This window comes from Setaria italica, chromosome VIII, assembly GCF_000263155.2.
Source record: "Setaria italica strain Yugu1 chromosome VIII, Setaria_italica_v2.0, whole genome shotgun sequence".
NCBI classification, from domain to species: Eukaryota; Viridiplantae; Streptophyta; class Magnoliopsida; order Poales; family Poaceae; genus Setaria; species Setaria italica.
The window spans coordinates 27,005,198-27,026,977 of record NC_028457.1 but is presented as its reverse complement, the minus strand read 5'-3'; the positions used below and the strand labels follow the sequence as shown (position 1 = coordinate 27,026,977).

Sequence of the window (21,780 nt, the reverse complement as noted above, 5' to 3'; positions counted from 1 at the left end):
TGTTTTTCAAGTTCATGTTGACCTAAAGCTTGACTTGTGCCGATCTACATTCTCATGAAGTTTCTCTTATAAAGATCACCTGTAGTAGTCTCTTGACTTCATTGATGTACTTTTGATTCAAATAGATTCTGCTGAAACAAGTATAATTTTGAATTTCGTAGAGTATTTTTATCTCTGTCGGAAGTTCCGCCCCTGTACTGGAAGTTCTGACCCCTTCGGAAGTTCCAGCACAGTGTCAGATGTTCCGACCCATTTAACTCTGCTACGAAGAATTTTTCAGGTTTTAAAGATCGAGCCTATTCAGCCCCCCACTAGGCATCACACGATCATTTCAATTGGTATCAAAGTCTAATCTCTCGATTAAGGCTTAACCGCTAAGGGATTCAAGATGTCTTTGGTTTGTGTTTGGTGTCGCCGCCGCCAAAGAAGCTGTTGCTCAAGCTGCTGCTATGGTTGCTGCTGCCAATGTAGGCCTTGGAGGAGGTCCTATGGATCCTGAAGGACAGCTACCAAGGTGCCACCCACCCTCTATTCATAAGCAAGCTCAAATGATGATTCTAGCTCAAGTGATGAACTTGAGGGTGTGGACTTGGAAGCAAGGAAAGAAGAAAAAAGATGATGAAGGCCAAGATTGAGAAGAAGGCTGAGAAGTTGATGAAGAAGAGGATAAAGAAAGAAAGGGACAAGCTTCCTTTCTATGGGTTACATCAAGTTCCTCATAATTATGAAAATACATCATCTCAGTATCCTCCTTCACAATTTCAATCGGTCCACTTGGGGAAAACCTCTTACTTTAATGGGACGGATTATCCCAAGTGGGCATATGATATGAAAATGCAATTCTACGAGCTTCACCCTTCTATTTAGGAAGTTGTGGTTGTAGGTGTGACTCACCAACGGCCGAGCTTGCACAAATCTCTTCCGCAATGCACAAGCCATAAGGGTGATCACAAGTTCATTGTGTGCTCAAGAATTCAACAAGGTCCGCTCCGTTGAGATTGCAAAAGTGATTTGGGATACTCTAAAGGAGGCATATGAGGGGACCGATCAAGTAAGAGAAGGGAAGATGGACTTGATTCATGGAGAACTATAGCATTTTGCCATGCTTGATGAAGAAACTGTGAGACAAATGTTTGATAGACTAATGCTCCTTGTATCAGACATTAGATCTCTTGGAAGCACGAATTGGGATGACCACAAGGTCACTAAGAAGATGCTTAGGCCTTTCGCACCAAGGAACCCTTCTCTTGCCACTATGCTTAGAAGAGATCCAAATTTCAAGAAAAAAGACCCCAAATCAACTTCTTGGAGAGATTTTGCATCAAGAGTTGGTCCAGAGAGATGTTGCCAAGTCACTTAGCCTAAAGATGAACAATGGAGTTGCTCTCAATTCTAGCTCAAGTGTCTGTACGAGGAGAATAAGGACAAGAAGGAGAAGAAATACAAGAAGAGCAAAGACTACAAAAAAAAGTATCAAGGTCAAGCTCATGTTGGTCATGAATAGGATTCTAGTGATGAAGACTTTGACAAGGAATGTATGGCAACTCTAGCCATACTTAAGCCTCCTACACCAACAACACCTCTGACAATGATGATGATGCTCCTCTTATTCTCATGGCAAGAGGAACTAAGGTAGAAGAAACTATCATATCTTCTTCCTCCTCTTCTTCCATATCTAGTGTTGTGCAAAATGTCTTGGAAGATGAAGAGGAAACATATAAAGCAAACATGATAAAAGAATTTTGGCAAGAAATGTTACAAAGAAATTAAAAAGCTTATGGAGAAATTGGAGAAAAAGAAGGAATCTCTCAACAAGCAAGAAGACTTGCTCATCCATGAAAAGGAGAGAAACCTTACTTTAGAGAAGGCCCTTGCTGAGGAAAAAGTGAATGTTGAAAAATTGGCTATTGACTTGTCTTTAGCTAGTGATTCAAATGGGAGGATGTCAAAGGAGCAAACTTTGGCAAATGAATCTCTAGCTTATCTGAAGGCCACTCATAGTGAACTTTAAGAAAGCTTGTCATGCTTAAAGGTCAAATTCAAGGACCTTGAAGTTAAGTATAGTGCACTTTGGGAGAGCACCAAAACTAGTTCCAAGGCAACTCTTGACTCCAATATCTTCACAAGTGAAGGTTTCTCAAGATGTTATAAAATTGATGTGAATGCTTGTGTTGCTAACATTGATAAATTAGAGAAGTCAATCCAAGCAAGGGATGCTCAAATCAAGAGGTTGAACATGCTAGTAGCACAAGGTTATGAAGGTAGTGTCAAGGACGAGCCCAAGATCAAGTATAAGGCTGGGAGGCATCCTAGCCATATGGATAGGCTTGGACACTACAAGTGTATCAAGGTAAATGACCGGAAGGTGGTAAATGGTAAGGAGGTCCTCATGTTCAACAAGGGTGCTAACCTTGGTGAATTGATGGACATGGTATATGGTGTGACAAAGACCATTCCAACTCAAGTCAAGCTAATTTTTGTTGAAGCCACTACCAAGGTAAATGTTTGTGGATAAATCCATAATAAGGTCAAAGGACAAAGTGGTTGCACATGAGCCCTCACCAAGATACACCACTGACTACATGGTTACATTGGACCACAATGGTAAAATAGTGGTCAAGTATGTTGGTGCCTACACAAAGAAAGCTACGTTTAGAAGTGTGGGGGTTCCAAAGATGTATCCCTACAGCATTATGTCACACCTAAAGAAAGTATTATCTATGGAGACAATAGCAAAGGGGATGTAATTGCAATGTGTAACCATGCTGTGCGGGCTAGGCAGAATACCACACTTTCAAGGTGTGATTGCATAGGGATGCTACGAGGTCTGTAGAAAGATTCCCTACCAAGTAGTAACCCGCTAAGGTTTCAGGTCGAAGCAGAGCATAAACCTCTCTCAAGACCGCAAAGCTACCATAGAGCAGATTAGCTTGAGGGCCGGGCTATACCCCATCAACACCTCCCCTCTTGCCCTTTCGGTAAGATTACCCCAGACTAGAGTCTCTAATTAATTAGCCAATACTAGAGCCATGTAGTTCTTATAGTTGTACTGTTTTCCTGGGTGGTTCTCCATGTTCCAATTAAGCATGGTGATCTTGTATTAATGGAAGGCATAGCATAAATAAAACAATTTTAAGCATTGGTTCATTAATACCACCATATCCAGTTAGAGAAACTAAGCAAGAACTATCGAACAGTAAAGTAAATCCAGGTTAATCAAGGTGTAGGCATAAAACTAGGCACACCTTAATTAAATAGGACCCATCATGTTTATATACTTAAAGTGCATAGCATATGTGTATGAACATGAAAATAAAGGTTGCATAGGATCAAATTATGATCAAGGACATGACTTGCCTTCCTAAACTTGCTCTTGCTGCTCAAAGTCTTCAAAGCCTTGTTCTTCGAATCCCTCGAACTACGATCCTTCTATGCGCACCAAACAAGTACATACAAGCAAACAAAGGACTAAAATAAGAAAACATTACATCAAGAAGTAGCAACAGAGTAAAACAAGATCATAAAACTAATCTATGTATCAACACGAACTCATAGGCGCAAGAATCGCTTAAAATGGATTTAAAACACTGAAGATATGAGCTAAACAATGTTCAGGGGGTTAACTGCGGAAAACTAAACTTCTAGGGGCTAAACTTAAAGAAACCGAGAGCTAAAACCTAATTAAACATATAAATAGAATGTCTAACGTGAAACAAAATAGGTCTAGGATGGCAGACATAAAAACTATAAAGATAGGGGCTAAAATAGAAAGAAAAGGACTAAAACCTAATTACTTTTGAACTGCGCAGGACCTCGCGTGCAAAAAGAGAAAACAACAAGGGCCTTTTTGCAAAAGTGGCATGAGCAGCTTGGGTTGAACGATATTGGCTCCGATTAGATCCGATCTGGGTCGTCGGCTCACGATCGTACGGCTAGCGGCAAGCCGGGAGGAGACGGGCGGCGCGAGGTGATGGAGCGGGGCTGCCTCACCGGAATCGAGCGTAGCTCGAGCGGCGGTCCACGATTCTCAATGGGGACTTGCTCGGGACGAAGCTGGCGGCACGACAAACCGATCTAGGTGGATTCCACGGCGGCCGAGGTGACAACAGTGCGAGTCGACATGGCAGAGCGGCTCGGTGCGACGGCGGTAACTCCGGGGAGCTCGTGCGCACGAATGAGGGCACGGGGGTGGACGAGATCTTCACGGGCGGCTTCCTTACCTCCTCGTGGTGCTTCGGGTGGTTATCTCATCGATGGGAACGCGGCGGCGATAGAAAACGAGCGAGGCGGCTTGGCGGCTAGGGTTCGAGCTCAGATGGCAGCGCACGAGCTGAAGGCGGGGGTGCTAGGGTTTGGTGGGACCTTCGAGGTGCAGCGGCGGCGTGGTTTATAAAGGCCCGGGGTGGCCTTAGCATGCACACCATGATGCGGGGCGGCGCGATCTGACTCGAACTCGAGTTCGAGTCGGGCGTGGTGTCACCAGGTGAGGCGGAAGGCGGGTGCAGGAGCAGGTCGGCGTCGAGGATGGGCCGCTGCTGGGCTGGCCTGGTGGGCTAACTGTTATGGCGCTGCTACTGCGGAGCTGAGCCAAAAGGAGGAGCGGGCCGAAAGGAAAAGAGAAAAAGGAAAGAAAAAGATAATGTTTAAAGGGATTCAATCAAATGAATTGAAACACAAATTTGAATTCAAACAAACAAAACCAATGCACCAGCATGAATGCAACAATGAACTCCTATGATTCATTAACTTATGTTAGAAAAAATTAAATGCAACCTTAAGAAAATCCTTAGGTCCTTGAACACAAGCAATTAAATTCTAGCAAATTCTATCAAATTTTATTAATTTGCAAAAGTTGAAAATTAGGGTGTTACAAAGATGAAGCCCCAAGTAGATCCAGGTGTGTTTAGAAGAACTGGATCAGAAACCGTTCGAAGGTATGGTATCTAGTCGAATTGGCTTCGCAATTGCCAGATGGAGATGGGCAATGACCCTAGTGATGGAGAAGATTTAAGGGGACAAAAGTTAGTTACCACAAGAAATGACTCTGCGCTAGTAGGTGTTTCCAAGCCCAAGATACAAGCATGGAGAGCAGCCATATGGCACCATGTTGGAAGTTGAGGAAGGATAATGTGCTCCCATGGAGACAAAGGATTCAGCAGGAGTGCGGAGCTCCCATCTCTGTCATCTATGGAGACTAGGCGTCCAGATCTGCCGCAACCAATCAAACTAGTCCTTTTCCCAGCTAATGCTGGAAAGGAGACCTCAAAAGAGCTGGTGATCCAGGATGGATGCGAATGTCACTGCTTCAGATTCACCAATATCTTCAGATTTCAGAATCCAAGGGTCAAACGGGCATGCCTCACCTAAACGAGCATAGTTCCAACTCTTACAAACTGCTTTGAACCTGATTAAATCTCTTGCATCACTAATTTATTGGCTATGCTCACAACAAGACCTGGCATAAGTTTTGCCCAGGAAGGAACCATGATGGACGAGAGACTGACTGGACAACCAAAAAAGAAGGTAGAGGGAGAACAATAGAGGACTTGTAATAGACACAAGGGGGAAGTTATGGACGAGGTAGAGGTTGCAATACCAAGAAAGACAAATGATGAGGAAGTGAAAGCGGTTGGCGAAGGTCCGGTGTATTGATGTTTTGTAGAAAGGACCCTCCTGAGTAACAACTTCATCCGTCTGTTTGTGTACATCAGATCGTCTTGTTTAACTATTGTTTACCAGACCGGAATTTCCTATATAACGATGACATTTAGCTATTCATGGGCACATTTATCGCTTGTTTAAATGCTATGGCTTGTATGCCTTGGAAACAAAAACCAATGAAACTTTGCATTGTACGGAGCAGTTAGTTTCTATAAAATAAATGATATCATGAAATGAAATTAATTTATTGGAAATAGCGTGATGATGTGGCACTCATGGAGAGATTGGAGGATTGCTTTATGATTTTACATTTCTTTGCAGGGCAACGAAGGGATGGCCTCATCCGTGTTTATATTATTACGGTATTACCCCATTCTCTTCCCTTGTCGAGTAAGCTACTTCTTCATTCCTACAACCACCAAAAGGCCCCAGTCTGGTAGCGCACCTCTTCCTCCCCCATGGAGCTATTGTCTCCTAGAGCGACAACCTATGGCACATCCTCTAATGAAGAGGAGAAAGCTCCACGGCTGACGGATTGGGAGCTAAGCGATTCGTTGTCTCCTAGAGCTATGGAGGACACATCCTCTGATGATTTGGAGTATGTGGAACAAATGGAAATCACCGGTCAGGTGCCTCTCCGATGTCGCACCATACGCAAATCAGAAAGAGGTGGCCATGGTCAAGGGCGCGGAAGCACCACCACTCGCCGGGGCAACACCATCCCTAAGCGCGAGGCCCGAGGAGGTAGGAAGGGACCACCACCATCCTCGTCGGTTGGCGGCAGTCAACCTCTACTATCCTTGTCGAGTGGCGGCCATGGACTTCCGTCATGGTCCTTGATCGGTGGCCATGTGTGGCGGAACCGCCCAACTTAAGCTGGTTTAAGTGCGCCTAATCGCCGTCAGAATGGCAATTATCCGAAACGCACCTAAAACAGCATAAGTCCGGTAGTCCGTCGAGTGTCCCTAGGACTCCTCGAAGGATCCACGGCGTGTCTCATAACCATACATCAGGATAACATCCGCGATGGGATAATATCAACAAACATTACATTTTTACATACATAATTAAGAGGTACGATTTATTACAGGACATCTGTTGAAACAAACTTAGTAATGCAGTGTTAGACAAGCTCTAGGATTTAAACATAAATAGTTCAGGAGAAGATGCGTAGGTGACTTTTCTCTAGGGTATTGCAAGACTCAAGTCAATACCCTAGGGCTTCGGGGTCTCCTCCTCTGCAGCCTCCTGTGGAGCTTCTGAAAGATAACCACAAGGGGAAAACCCTGAGTACGGGGTACTCAGCAAGTCTTACCCGACTAACCAATATAATAGTTTTTCTTTGGAATGCATGTCAGCCTTTGGGTGTGCTTGGTTGACACAAATTTTGCCGAAAAGCTTACTACGAGTAAAGCCTTAGTTTTGTCTTTTATTTAGGTTAAGCTATTACCTAACCATTCTAAGTGATAACAGAAGTAAAAGCAACCATAGCTGTTAAATCATACAATACTTGACAACAGGAGATTTTATATTACATGAATTAATACTACGATGCTCAACAGCGATCAAGTGCATTCATAACCGAGAATTGCGGCGATCCGGATCTAATTACATCCTGCAGGAGAGTACCCTGATCACCAGCATTATACGACTGTCCAGGTCGTACTAACAACCTCTCGATTAGCAAAGTCAATGATTAGGAATACGACTACCCGGACCTAGGGATGCACCCCCACATGGGACCCCACGTCTGGCCTGATCTCCATGTGAGTTTCAGGCTACACCCCTGCCAATTCTCCAGCACGTCAAGCGCGGGTACGAAGCATTCCTGATCATAGGATTTACTAATCTACTGGGCTTTACTGGTCCCATACCCAGTAAGCGATCAGAGGCTTATCACTTGATCAACAGTTAAGACATGAATCGGGCCTTAACCAAATTAATCTGGCAGACAGAACTACATCTCTAGCTTCTTTCCACTTTCAAAATCCAAGCTATCTTTCATAAGCAACATGTATGACTTAAGAGTTTTCCTTAAGGTTGGTAAACCAAACACGTAAGCAAGTAAGCAATTCTAGACTTGGGTAGTTTCTAAGGTTCGAACAAGTGGCAAAGATGTCCTTAAATCAAGGCATGATCAAACACAAGAATAGGTTTCAATCAACTCCTAGACTTAGTGCATACATATAGCAATTAACCTACAACTAGTCACATGAAATAACGACTCCAAAATAGATAGGTGTAAATGCACCGGGGCTTGCCTTGTTCGTTAAAAAGATTAGTAGAAGCTGACGGATTTGCTTCACAGGGAACAAACTCAAACACTTCTTCAGATTCCGAAGGTCCTTCTGAGAATTCCCAATACTCTTCTTCTGGTGCTTCGGGATCTACGGCATATATACATGCAGGGGGTTAGAATGCAAAATTTTTGAATACAGACTATACAACTTTTCTTCATGATAAAGTTGCAAGCCAACAAGGACTATACGACTTATCATGATAAAGTTGCAAGCCAACACACAAAAATCTAAAAAGATTAACCTATATTTTTATTTTTCTTACTTAACCCTCCTTATAGCTTTTTCTTTTATCTTTAGAAAAAGTGGTAGTTATTTCCTAACTTGAAAATCTAATTTTCTATGGGTTAAGAATTATTTGTGATTGATAAAGTATTATTCATATTTTATACATTTTATAAATATTAAGTATTTATTTAATTACCTTAAAAGGAAGGCATTAAATAAATACCCAAATTTTTATTATTTTCCTAGGGTGTAAAACTTTTAATGCATAAAGGAAAATAAAACAAGCCTAACAAAATTGGTTTCACTAATTTTGGATACTTCTACAAATTTCTGTGATTAAAATGGTGTAAAACGGATTTAAACGAATTACTTCGCTAAAGGAAATCTAATTTTTCCCGAAAATCACCCGGAAAACTTTTCTTACTCGACCCTTCTCTACCCTCTCTCACGAATACTGGGCCCCACGGCGCGGACCCCACTCTTCCTATTCCTTCTACCCGCCGGCCTTATCCTTTCCTCCCGACGGGCTCTGCGGGCCGATTTTTCTTTTTCTTTCTTTTTCTGCGGCCCAGCTCCGGCCCAATGGCCTACTTTCTTTTTCTTCTTTTTCTCCGCGACACCGGCCGGCTTCCACTGGGCCTTAACGACACGCCGGCCCTTTTCTTTTGCCGGCCGAACCGCGCGCGTTACTGGGCCCTCGCGACGCATCGGCCCACCACCGACCGCGCGCCCGGCCTGCCTGCTGCTACGCCTTCCCCCCCTCTTCTTCTTCCACTGACGCGCGGGCCCGAGTACCCAGCGCCTTCTCCTACCTCCCGCCAAAACACACCCGTGACAGGGGGCAGCGCGGCTCGCCGGCCGGCGCCCTCCCGGCGGCGGGACTAGGTCACAACACCACTCCTATACCTACACGACCCCGTGCGCGGCAACAGCTCCCCGGGAGATGGCCGGAGCCATCCCCTCCACGGCGACAGGCGACGACTCCCTCGGCCGGCCATAGCTTCTTACGACATCGACACAACTGACTCAAACATCTACCCCTACACCACCCTAGGACCCCAAGGACTCGACTACAACTACTCAAGGCAGAAGAGAAGCAGCGCAAGATGGTTCTCACCGTGAGCGGGCGGCGTGACGGCGGCGGACAAAAGCGGCGGCGAGCACAGCTACTCCGGCATGGATGTGGGACAACGACTGGCTTGGGGTGTAGCTAGGGTGTCTGTGGAGGAGTGGGCGAGAGGAATCGACGGGAGCTGCGGGGAGGTGGTGGAATTTTGCTCGGCGACGGTGCTTTGACAGAGAAGAGCGGGCAGCGGTAAAAAGGGGGACGGTGAAACGGCGGCGCGGGAGCAGTAACTATTCAAGCGTTTAACCCCGCGCATGGACGACACCGTGGCCTACCCGTAGGCTTGCGTGGTGAGGAGGTGGCCTAGCTAGTTGCCCTGGCGGTCGACCGACGACGGCGGCGGCGACACGTCGGGCGCTCTGTCACCGCCCGTGATCTTCAGAGCTTCTCCGCGGCTAATTCTCAATCCAACGGTGCTCAGATGCTTTAACCAAAGTGGCAGATAAACTCGAGCTCTTCAACTTTTATTTTGGCTTCGGCTCGAGATAAACATCAAATAGGATTGAATTTGGATTTGTTTCTCGGTTTCTTGTGAACTTCAACTGAAACTGTCATTCAGTTTCGTCAGTCACCGACAGTGTCACTGATCTCACTTGGTGATTTGATTTAGTGGTCCAATCCTTCTCCCCACAGTCCAATTTCTTCTCAAATATATTCTACAATGTCCCAATGTTCCATTTTGCTCATGAACAAGTACCCTCTTTTAGCTACATTGCTCTGAATTCGAGCTCCAAGTTGATGCCTTGCTGCTATTCAGACTTAGTCAAATTCAGAGTTTCAGTTAACTTGTGATTTTGTGCTGACTTTGAGCTTAAGTTTGAATTCCTTCCCTTTACTGTTCCTGGCCAACAACACATGAATATTGTAGTCCAAGATTCATACTTCAATATGGTGTAGCTGTTCTAGTGCACTTATTTGAAAAATTTTCCAGAAATCAATTTCCAAAATGGACTCTGAAGCTGTTTTCTCTGAACCCTATTTTCGGACGATGAACAGTACTTCACTGTTTCTGTTTCTTTCTTTAATTCCTTTGAGCTATTTAGCACCAATTTCAGTCCTGAATTTTTTTTTTGATCCCTAAGTTCTAAACATTCTTACATTTGTAGTCCACATTTTTGGCAAATTTTTCTGAATTTCAAATTTGAAATTCAAATTTCGGTTAAATTTGACCGAATTTGATCTTTTTGCCAATTTCTTTTCTTTTTCTTTTGGATTTCTTTCTGATTTCTCATAGTTACTTTAATACTTCAAATGGCAATTATTACAGCCTCTCCCCCTTAACAGAATCTCGTCCCGAGATTCCCGGGGTTAAATCCTTGGTTTTTGGAATGGAAAGGAAACTGCGTCAGGTCAATTATTCTTTCTTTTTCTGTATAAGGATAGTGGGGTGGTGGCTTTTGTTCCTTAGTTCCTGACGGTTTCAAATAATTCCGGATAGTTAGACTCTAGGTCTTCAGCTTTTTCCCAAGTAGCTTCATCCGGAGTATGGTTTTTCCATTGTACTTTATAAAACGTGATACTCCTGGTTCGGGTATCTCGTGTCTTTTGATCCAGAATTTTAATGGGTCTCTCTTCATATGTGAGGTCTGGCTCGAGCTCAATTTCTGGATCTTCTAAAATTTCTTCTGGAACTCTTAAGCACTTCTTAAGCTGGGATACATGAAATACGTCATGTATAGAAGCAAGTTGGTCTGGCAATGACAGCTTATATGCCACTGGACCTTTTCGTTCCAGAATTTCATAGGGACCAATATATCTCGGGGCTAACTTACCCTTGACTCCAAAGCGCTGTACGCCTTTCATTGGGGATACCTTTAAGTATACAAAATCTCCGGCATAAAATTCCAAGGACCGTCTTCTTTTGTCCGAATAACTCTTTTGCCGGGACTGGGCTACTTCTAAATGCTTGCGAATCTTCTGGACCTTCTCCTCGGTTTCCATAACCAAGTCCGATCCCAGATGTGTCCTTTCTCCTACTCCTGACCAATTTAGAGGAGTTCGGCATCTTCGACCATACAAGGCTTCGAAAGGTGCCATCTTAATGCTAGCTTGATAGCTATTATTATAGGAGAATTCGGCTAGGGGCAAACATTCATCCCATAGCTTAGAGAAGGTAAGGACACATGCTCTTAACATGTCTTCTAAAATTTGATTGACCCTTTCTGTCTGTCCTCCAGTTTGAGGATGATAAGCAGAACTTCTAATGAGAGTAGTACCCATGTCCTTTTGCAGTCGTTCCCAGAATCTGGAAACAAACTGGGAACCTCGATCGGAGATTATGGTCTTTGGCACTCCGTGTAAGGATACAATCCGGGCTATATAGAGTTTGGCATATGTTGACACAGAGTAAGTAGTCTTGACTGGAATAAAGTGAGCTGACTTAGTAAGGCGGTCGACAATAACCCAGATGGAATCATATCCTTTTGAAGTAGTAGGCAGTCCTACTATGAAATCCATAGAAATATCTTCCCATTTCCAGACAGGGATCTCTGAAGGTTGTAACAAACCTGCCGACTTTTGTAATATGGGTTTAACTCTTTGGCAAGTATCACATTCTGATACATATCTTGCAATTTCAGGTTTCATTTTGGCCCACCAAAATCTTTGCTTTAAATCTTGGTACATTTTATTTGTTCCGGGATGAATGGAGAACTTGGATAGATGTGCTTCTTCTAAGATTAATTTCCTTAGGTCCTCATCTTTAGGAACCACTATCCTGTTCTTGAAATACAGTCCTCCATCTTCTTCTTGATTAAATTCGGGAATCTTCCCCTCGGCGTTTTGCTGATAAAGTAGCTTAATCCATGGATCTTCTTTTTGGGCTGTTATGATTCTTTCCTTTAGGGTATCTTGAATCATAATATTCTGAAGTGTGCCTTGTTTTACTATTTCCAAACGTAATTCTCCCATTTCTTCACACAAGGTCTTCAGGTTAGACTGGACGGTAGTGCAATGGCATTGGGCCTTTCTGCTCAAGGCATCAGCCACCACATTAGCCTTACCAGGATGGTAATGAATTTCTAGTTTATAGTCTTTAATCAGTTCTAGCCACCGTCTTTGCCTCATATTCAAGTCCATCTGAGTGAAGATGTATTTCAAGCTTTTGTGGTCGGTAAAGATACGACATTCACTACCCAAAAGATAGTGTCGCCATATCTTTAGTGCATGCACTATGGCAGCAAGCTCTAAATCATGAGTAGGGTAATGCTCTTCATGACGCTTCAATTGACGAGAAGCATAAGCAATAACCCTGCCTTCTTGCATCAGAACACACCCGATGCCTGTTCCTGAGGCATCGCAGTATACATCAAAAGGTTTCTCTATGTCAGGTTGAGCTAGCACTGGGGCTGTAGTCAGTAATTTCTTCAAGACTTGGAATGATTCCTCACACTCAGGTTTCCATTCAAATTTTATGTCCTTCTTTAATAACTCTGTGATTGGTTTGGAAACCTTTGAGAAATTGAGAATGAATCTACAGTAATAGCCAGCCATTCCCAAGAAACTTCTTACTTCATGAACAGAAGTTGGTGACTTCCAATCCAGTATATCCTTGACTTTTCCGGGATCTACTTCGATTCCTTTTTTGGACAGTATGTGCCCAAGGAATGGAACTTTCTTTAACCAGAATTCACACTTACTAAACTTGGCATACAACTGGTGTTCTCGGAGTCTATTTAGAACAATGCGCAAGTGTTGCGCATGTTCCTCCTCATTTTTAGAAAAGACAAGGATATCGTCTATAAAGACGACCACAAATTTATCTAGCTCCGGCATGAATACTGAATTCATGAGGTACATAAAATGCGCTGGGGCATTTGTCAGTCCGAAAGACATAACCAAATACTCATATAGTCCATATCGGGTTGAAAAGGCTGTTTTTGGTATGTCCTCGGGTTTTATGTTAATCTGGTGGTACCCTGACCGAAGGTCAATTTTTGAAAAGACCTTAGCTCCAGACAACTGGTCGAACAACAAATCAATCCGTGGAAGCGGATACTTATTATTGATGGTTACCGCATTCAAAGGGCGGTAATCCACACATAACCTTAATGTGCCATCTTTCTTTTTAACAAAAAGAGCTGGGCAGCCCCATGGTGAAGTACTAGGTCGGACGAAACCCTTATCCAACAATTCTTGGAGTTGTATTTTTAATTCTGCTAGCTCTTTAGGTGGCATTCGATATGGTCTTCTAGAAATAGGAGCGGTGCCTGGTTCTAACTCAATAGTGAATTCTACCGCTCTATCAGGCGGTAGCCCAGGCAAATCTTCTGGAAATACATCTAGAAACTCATTAACTACAGGAATAGATTCTAGAGTCACTGCTCTAGTCTTTTTGACCATCTGGTCCAAACAAGGATGAACGGGTAATTGGAGCTCGAAAGAGTGGCCTTGGTCATCTTTCATGCTAACGACCCGAGTAACCATATTAATTTGAACTTCATGTTCTTTCATCCAATTTACTCCCAAAATAAGATCTATTCCTTGATCTTCCAGAATTAAAGGATAAGCTCCCACCTTATTTCCTTCTAGGTTTAAAATCACATTGCGAGCTACTTGATTTGTATTCTGTGTGGCCCCCGTAGCTTGAATAGCATACTTGACATTTAAGGTATGAACCTCTAGTTGATGTTGTGTAACAAACTTTCTACTTATAAAGGTATGCAATGCGCCGGAATCAAATAAAACCATAGCAGGATAATTGTTAACAAGATACATACCTGCTAGGATAGGCTCTCCTTCTGGAATTTCTTCTACAGTCATATAGTGAGCTTGTCCCGTCTTGGTGTTGACGAACTTGCGACGGACAAACTTTTGTCCTGTGCCTTGGCCCGAGGTCTGAGCCTTTAAGTTCGCGTTTCCCCCAATTTTGGGAAAGCGACAGTCTCGGGCGAAGTGTCCTTCTCCTCCGTGCCAGCCGTTGCGCGACCCCCTTCTCCCCACGCATGGCCCGACGGCGGCCTCCACGCCCTTCTCCTCACGGATACGCCCCCTCCCAGTGGCGGCGCTTGCTCCTCCTCACTGCCCGGTGCCAGCCGGCCCGCCCTCTCACCGGAGGTTCTCTCTCCCTCCCTCTCTGGTAGGCTTGGGTGTGCAGGGATCGCCAGGATTCCTCGACATGGTGGTGTCGCGACCGAACAATGGCGCGTGGGCGGAGCGGACATGTCCGGTGCGCCAAAGCCAACGGTCGATAGGGGAGAGGTGTGGAGAGGGCTGCTTCTTCCCCTACATCAAGGAGAGAGGAGGTAAGTTTTTGGCAATTGTCAAAACTATTTTGGTATTGCGGAAGAGATTGGTAGTCTGCTAGGACTCTCTCTCATCTCCAAAATCTCCTAAATGGTAGGTTTTTAGTATTGGGTGGATATGAGCGATATGCTAAGATTAATCTTGAAGATAACCGTAAGTGGACGATGATTTGCCTTGAAGATTTTCTAACAATGGATGACAACACTAATGAGTCAATGACCAGTTGACAGAAACAAATGATCAATCTCAAATGCAATTGAACAACACACTACAGCAGTAAACACGTACGCATCACGACTCACCCACTCCCATGAACTGAACATCACATTAGACGACATGCACATCGACTATTAATTATATCTACGTAATCAAGCGAATTAAACCGTCTGTGCTCACCACCCTTACGCGTAATACTCCTGCTTAAGCCGGCGCCCCTTCGTTTGAGCTGGCGGCGGTGGCGCCGGCGGCGGCGTCTGCACCCGTGGCGGCGGCGGCGGCGGCGGCGGCGTCTGCACCCGTGGCGGCGGCGGCGGCGGCGTTGACCTGGAACGGCTCCCAGTGCGGCACGGCGTCGCTGAAGAACCTTCCGACAACGCGCGCCTCCAGGACGGCGATGGCGTCGGGGTGCTTGATGCAGCGGGGCGTCTTGTACTGGTTCACCGAGGAGCCGTGCGAGACGCAGAGGTCCATGAGCGCGTCGAAGGCGCCGGGGCACACCACGCGGATCTCCAGCGGGCCCACGGACCGGTCGCGGCTCCGGCACCGCCGGTACACGGCGTCCAGCCCGGCCTCCACCTCGGCGCAGCACGCCGCCATGACGCGGGCCACGGCGTCGCCGTCGTCGGAGGTGGGCAGCGGCGGCGGGGTGAGCTCCCAGAAGAGGACGTAGTGGCCCGGGATGGAGGCGGTGTCGGCGTAGGCCGTGTACTCGGAGAGGATGGCGCCGCCGAGGGGTACGAGGAGGCGCTTGGCGGCGGTGACGGCGCGGAGGAGGTCGTCCTCGGAGGTCTTGTCGGTGTCGACGCTGAGCACGACGTTGCGGCGGTGCACGAATCGGAACTGCGGCGCCGTGTTGTGGAACCCCGACACCTGCAGGATGTCGCCCACGCGGTACCGGTACAGGCCTGCACCACGCCGCACACACGTCGTCACTGTTAGCTATTCGATCACAGTCCAAGGCATCCATGATCCATGCAACCCAAAACAAAAATTGAAGGATTGATCATGCTGATATATAGGATGTCAGTGCACTGGGATCTTCAGGAGACATTGTAGCTTCAGCTGCAGAAACGATAGTACTCCTCTCCATTTTTTAAGGCGTACACGCATATCATGATTTAATACAATTTTTTGACCAATAATTAAACTATCAAGCTTATATTTTTATAATGTAAACTTTATATGGTTGGATTCGTAATCAAATATACTCTACAATGATCATAAATTTATAATTATAAACAATATAATATAAGATAAATGAATGGTCAAAGTGTAATTTAGAAAATCATGCCAAATCATACCACGCCTTAAAACAAAAATGGAGGGAGTAATAATTATGCAAGCTAATAAAACATGGTTATTAATTATTACCAATAATAATGAATCGAATGTACCCGAATACTATTAATAATTTTATTAATATAGGGCGGAGGGACTAGAGAAATAGTTCATGCTTATATTTGGATAAACTGAATACACCAGAAAGAATCATTATTTTTTTCCTTTTTGGAACGACAATGATTACGCACGCGCACGCATGCCACTAGACATAGTGACATACACACCATGCCCTTACCGGTACAAATAAATCCACTACAAGTACTAATGTAAGTGCAAATCATGACGATAAAAGATGCACAAATTGGACCAGACTTTAATTTGCCCAAAATTTGTGTATGTATGACTGGAGGTAGTTTTATATAAAAATAATTCAAGCTATAAATTATTAGTTCATCCAATCATAAATATAAATCTATCTAGAGTTTCCTAAGTCAACCATTTTTACTTTTGGACTTCAAATATCTAAAATCCTATTAAATTGACAACAAATTATTACTATATTCATTCTGAAATATAAGGCATCCTAAGTTTGTAAGTTAAATTGTTATAATTTTGACCAAGTTTATAAACAAGAATATTAACATCTACAATATCAAAGATGTAAATTATGAAAATATATTTCATAATAGATCTACGTATGTTCATTTAATATTGTAGATATTACTGTTATTTTTTATAAATGTTGTCAAACTTAGGATAGTTTGATTTAGAATGAACTTTAATTTGAATCCCTTATATTCCTTATATTCAAGACGGAGGTAGTAGCTTTTCCCATTTAAGATAACAGTCATCATAAGCACTGCTAGTCAAAGTGTCATATTGGAGACCACATGTAGATGCCATAATTCTCTTGTATTTAATCATAGGAAGAATATAATAAAGGAATTAATAATGATCTTTTTATAACTTCATCAGTTGCTTGTTAAAAAAAACCTTGAGATGACTCCAATGGTTGGGAACATATCTCTACAACAATAATGAGCACTTTGACTTTGTGCCCCCACTAGCACACTTCTGTGGAGCATTTCCACATGCAGTGGCTATCTATTTGATTCACTGCATTAATCACTTCCTCCTCAGGAATATATAGGGGGTGTTTGGGAAACACCTGTTAAAGTTTAACACCTGTCACATCGGATGTTTGGATGCTAATTAGGAGTACTAAACATAAGCTAATTACAAAACTAATTGCACAGATGGAGTATAATTCGCGAGACGAATCTATTAAGCCTAATTAGTCCATGATTTGACAATGTGGTGCTACAGTAACCATTTGCTAATGATGGATTAATTAGGCTTAATAGATTCGTCTCGCGAATTAGCACAAGGTTCTGCAATTAGTTTTATAATTAGCTCATGTTTAGTCCTCCTAATTAGCATCCAAACATCCGATGTGACACTGTTAAAGTTTAGCACCTCGTATCCAAACAGCCCTATAGTTTAAGGTATCATGGATCCATCAAGTGATGTGCAAAGTTCAGTTTATTCATGGAAGTGCAAGACTGTAAGATGGAGCTAATAAATGAAGTTTGTGGGGTTGAGATGGAGGTCACATTGACTGGATATCATTTTTTTACATATCACATCTGGATCTTCTCTTATTCTTATGGCAGATATTATTGGTTGATTCTTCCATAGCCTTTTGTTTTTGGTAATATTGCCTAGCTACTGCTACAAGAGATATATTGTATTATTGTTCTTTACTGCATCATGTTAAGAAGAGGCTACAGCTCTACTAGATGCAGAGTTATTTTTTAAATAAAAATAGCAGTAAAAGATCTAAATGTATTTTTTTCAAATTTCCAAAAAGAGGTAACATAATTTGTGGCTGGTGACCATAAGGAAAATTCTTTGCTGATTTGGACGAAAATTAAAGGAACCTTGCTGGGATATACATGTCTGACCTGACCGGACCTTTCTAATCAACTGCCTAGTCAAAATGAAGTTACCAATATCTACTTGTCTGCTGGTGAAAGGAGTGTACTGTCAGTCCATGCATGAAAGCTAGGAGGCAGGTTATTAACATTTGGGATTAGTGTACTGTCAGTAATTTGGTGAAAGTGATTGTGTTGTCAATAAAAATGAGCTAGTGGGAGACTAGGAGTCAAAAATCGACACATCATTGGCCAAGTGGGAGATCCCAAATTATAGCTATATGCCTACATAATTTGGTCAAATCAGCACCAAGTACTTCTACATACCACCAAGCTATCCTTGATTACTTAACTATTGGAATACAGAAGAAACATAATTGGTACACACTGACAATTTGCGATTTATATATTTCCTTGCAACTAAAATACAAAAGAATAGAGATTGTGTCGTAATATAATGCATGCACAACTTAAAAGAAAGTAAAGAGCTTGCATTTTGCACCTATGCATTGTCAAAAAACTTATTACTTAATGATGAAAACGTGAAAAAAAAAATAGAAAATTAGCATGAGCGAGAAGCTAAGTGCAGCGTGAAGAAACCTAAGGCATATAAAATATGCAGGCAGTACACTGTGGCTGAGGGAAGCAAGACTCACTTCTGTCCACCAGTAGAGGGACAGCAAGGAGACCGCAAAAGCCAAACAGGAACTACTTATCTTTGACATGCATTTATCCACCGTGCTAGTGTGTGGTATCACATCAAAAAAGTTTTTTTTAACTTTCTTTTTCATTTCATTTTCAGTGAAAAGCGCCAGACCCAATTCCGTTATATGAAGCAACACGGAAGCACCAAGCAGTCATTTCAGGAATTTGATTGCTAAAAAAAAATTACACACTTGAAACGGGAGCTTAGCAATTTATTTCCATGGTCAGTTTGGTTGTAAATGGCAGGTGGGGCATCAGGCTTAAGTTTTTTCTTTCTTTTTGGATGCCAAAACTTTGGCAGCAAACTAGACACTTGTTTAGTTGTTTCGTGCTCCTGCAGCGTCCACACCGCTGATTTGGGATCACCGGATGGCCTTGAACGAGAGCTACGAAGAAGCCAAGAAAGCAAGAAGAGAACATGCATCCCCCATGTTCCAGCCATAGACATGCAATAAGGTAATGGGAAGACGAGGAACGGAGGAAGAGAATAAGCGCACGGAGACGTCGCTCACCTGTGAAGGTTGTGACGACGAGCTCGTAGTAGCCGCCGATCTCGACGTCGACGAGGTCCACCACCTCACCGTCCCGGACATCCTCGCCGTCCTTCTCCACCTTGATGAACTCGTAGTAGCACATGTTCGGCAGCAGCGTGTACGCCACGTCCTCCGGCCGGTCCAGCGGCCTGAGGTTGATACCGAAGTAGCACTCGGACGACGCGTACATCGTCGACACTAGCGGCAGGCCGCCGCCGTAGAACTCCAGCAGCGGGATGTACTGCGCCATGGACCCCGTCACGATTACGTCGATGTACTTGGTCCTCGGCCACAGCCGCCGCACGATGCCCCTCCACGACGGCGCCGCGCACTCGGCGGCGACGGCGTCGGCGAGCTCCGGGTCCGGCCGCGCCACGACCCTGGCTGCAGCCTCCCGGCAGGCCCGGTCGGCGACGCGCTCGGCGTCGACGCGACCCTCGCGGATGTCGTCGCAGAGCGCGCGCCAGTGTCCCTCTAGGAACTTGACGGCGCGGAGGAAGGCGGAGGCGAAGACGGCGCCGACGCGGAGCACCTCGCCGCGGCGGGCGAGGCCGCAGAGCAGCTGCGCGTACATGCTCTGCGCGCTGTCCGGGCACAGGATCGCCTCGTTCGGGCTCGTGTACCGCGTGTACGGGCTGTCCGGGCGATCCCGGAAGTGGCGGCTCTTGTAGTAGCTCGTCAGCACCGGCCGCGCCACAAGCCCCGACGCCGTCGTGATCTCCGGCTTCACGAACAGCAGGTACATGCACCTCCCTTCGTCCAGCCCTGCCACGTACTTGTTCATGACGGGGACGAGGAGGTTGTAGAGGAAGGTCTTGCGGTCGAGCTCCTCCTCCGTCGACGGCATCAGCTTCGGCTGCCCGCCGGAAGTGCCGGAGCTCGTGAGGAGCTCGGTGATGGTCTTGGAGGAGATGAGCGACGAGGGGGCGCCGTTGGCGATGCGCTCGATGTACGGCTTGACGTCCTCGTACTCCACGACGGGCACGCGCGCCTTGAACGCGGCGGCGAGCTCGCCGACGCTGCGCGCCTCGGCGTCGGCGTCGGCGCCGAGGAAGCCGCGGACGTAGTCCGTGCCAGCGTTCATGGCGAGGATCTCGCCGAGGACGCGCCGCTGGATGGCGCCGGCGTGGGTGGTCAGGTCCTCGATGAGCTGCAGGCTCGCCGGCCCGTCGTGCGGGTCGCAGGCCGGGATCGTAGGCGGCAGAGATGGCGGCGGTGGCGTTGGCATTGCCGGCGATGCTGGTGGCGAGACGGCGAAGGGGGTTGAGGACGGGAGGCGGTGACCACGGTCATGGTCGGGCGCTGGGGACGTGGACGTCGTCGTGGTTGACATTGCTAGATCCATGCACGCGTGCGCTCGATGTGCCAGGACATGGAGGGGCTTGCGGCACTGCCGTGTTCTTGTGCAGCTACTGTTGTTGCAGAGGTGAAATTCTCTTGCTCTACATGTCCTATATATATATCTCATGGAGACATGTCTATGAGTGTAGAGAGAGAGAGATGTTGTGTGTGATTTGTTAGAGAGAGAGAATGCAGAGAGATGCTAGCTGTAAGTAATTTCTTTTTATCTTTTTTTCTTTCCTCTGTGGTGCAACAAATTTATGGGGAAGAGAGCACAAGTTATAGTGTGCAAGTCATTTGTGTCGATGGCCTACACGTGACCATGTCTTGGAGCTTGTGATTAGATGCATCTATTATGGGTCAAAGCTAGCTTGATATGCCTTCCTCCTCAACTTTGGTGTCCCTTCTATGTTTTCATTAACTGTCTGTGTTCTTCTTGGCAGACAGCCAAAGTTCTTATCAGATGAGTCACCTGATTTTAGTGAAAGATGCATAACCTCAATGGACAGAATGTGAAATGTACCAGCCTCTGTACTCCTAAGGACAGAGAGATTTTCATGCATGCATCTGTTCACCTTTAGTTAGTCGAGTTTGTTGTAAAGTTGCATGATTTGAATTCTGTTGGTCTCAATGCTACAACTGTCGGAAAACTACTGATAATTTACCATACCTGACAAATGTAAATCCTGCAAATGGACAAAAAGGTAAATAAATGTAACTGGGGTCTACTGGTCAATCACATCTCTTCTCCTGTGTAAACAGACGAACATTGTTTATTTTTAACCTAAATTTTGTGCTTGCTCTTCTTTAGCTGGCCTTCTGACATACTACAGATTCTAGTGAGGAATAAGAAAGATTTTCTTTGATGCCCTTCAGGTGTAAAATAATAGAGCCATTTGATTCCTTGACCAATCTGGGTCTAGAACTGTTACCCTTGATCAGCAATATCAATTTTTTGTTGGATGGCCATGTCACCAGGAATGTACTGACCATGTTGTTAAATACTTACTTTATGTCATGCTAATCTTGTAAGCTGCTTTTCTTCAATTTCTTTTTCCTGCTTGCTTGATCAGTGATTAGGCGCCATATTGACTGCTTAAGGTTGCGCTCGACATGATAATCTGAACCGATCAGAAATCTGGACTTTGACAGAAATATTTGCAGGCAAAGATTAATCAGATTAGTACCATTTCTGACCTTTCAGTGACCTG

The 21,780-nt window shown here is 44.8% G+C and overlaps 1 protein-coding gene across 1 annotated transcript; it reads right to left on the bottom strand.

The window, feature by feature from the left end:
* Window positions 1-14,793: 14,793 nt before the first annotated feature.
* On the bottom strand, window positions 14,794-20,765 carry LOC101754048 (probable indole-3-acetic acid-amido synthetase GH3.13). The gene is made up of 2 exons (XM_022829085.1): window positions 19,208-20,765; window positions 14,794-15,680 (listed from the first exon to the last, which is right to left on the bottom strand). Exons 1-2 carry the CDS (start codon window positions 20,694-20,696, stop codon window positions 14,977-14,979), a joined length of 2,193 nt encoding a protein of 730 aa, XP_022684820.1. The 5' UTR covers window positions 20,697-20,765; the 3' UTR covers window positions 14,794-14,976.
* Between the last annotated feature and the right edge of the window lie 1,015 nt (window positions 20,766-21,780).

Coding starts and splice junctions, on each gene's coding strand:
- LOC101754048 (XM_022829085.1), bottom strand. CDS start 20,696: ATGAGATATATATATAGGACATGTAGAGCAAGAGAATTTCACCTCTGC. Junction 15,681..19,207: donor CGTCGTCACAACCTTCACAG/GTGAGCGACGTC, acceptor GGCGTGGTGCAG/GCCTGTACCGGTACCGCGTG.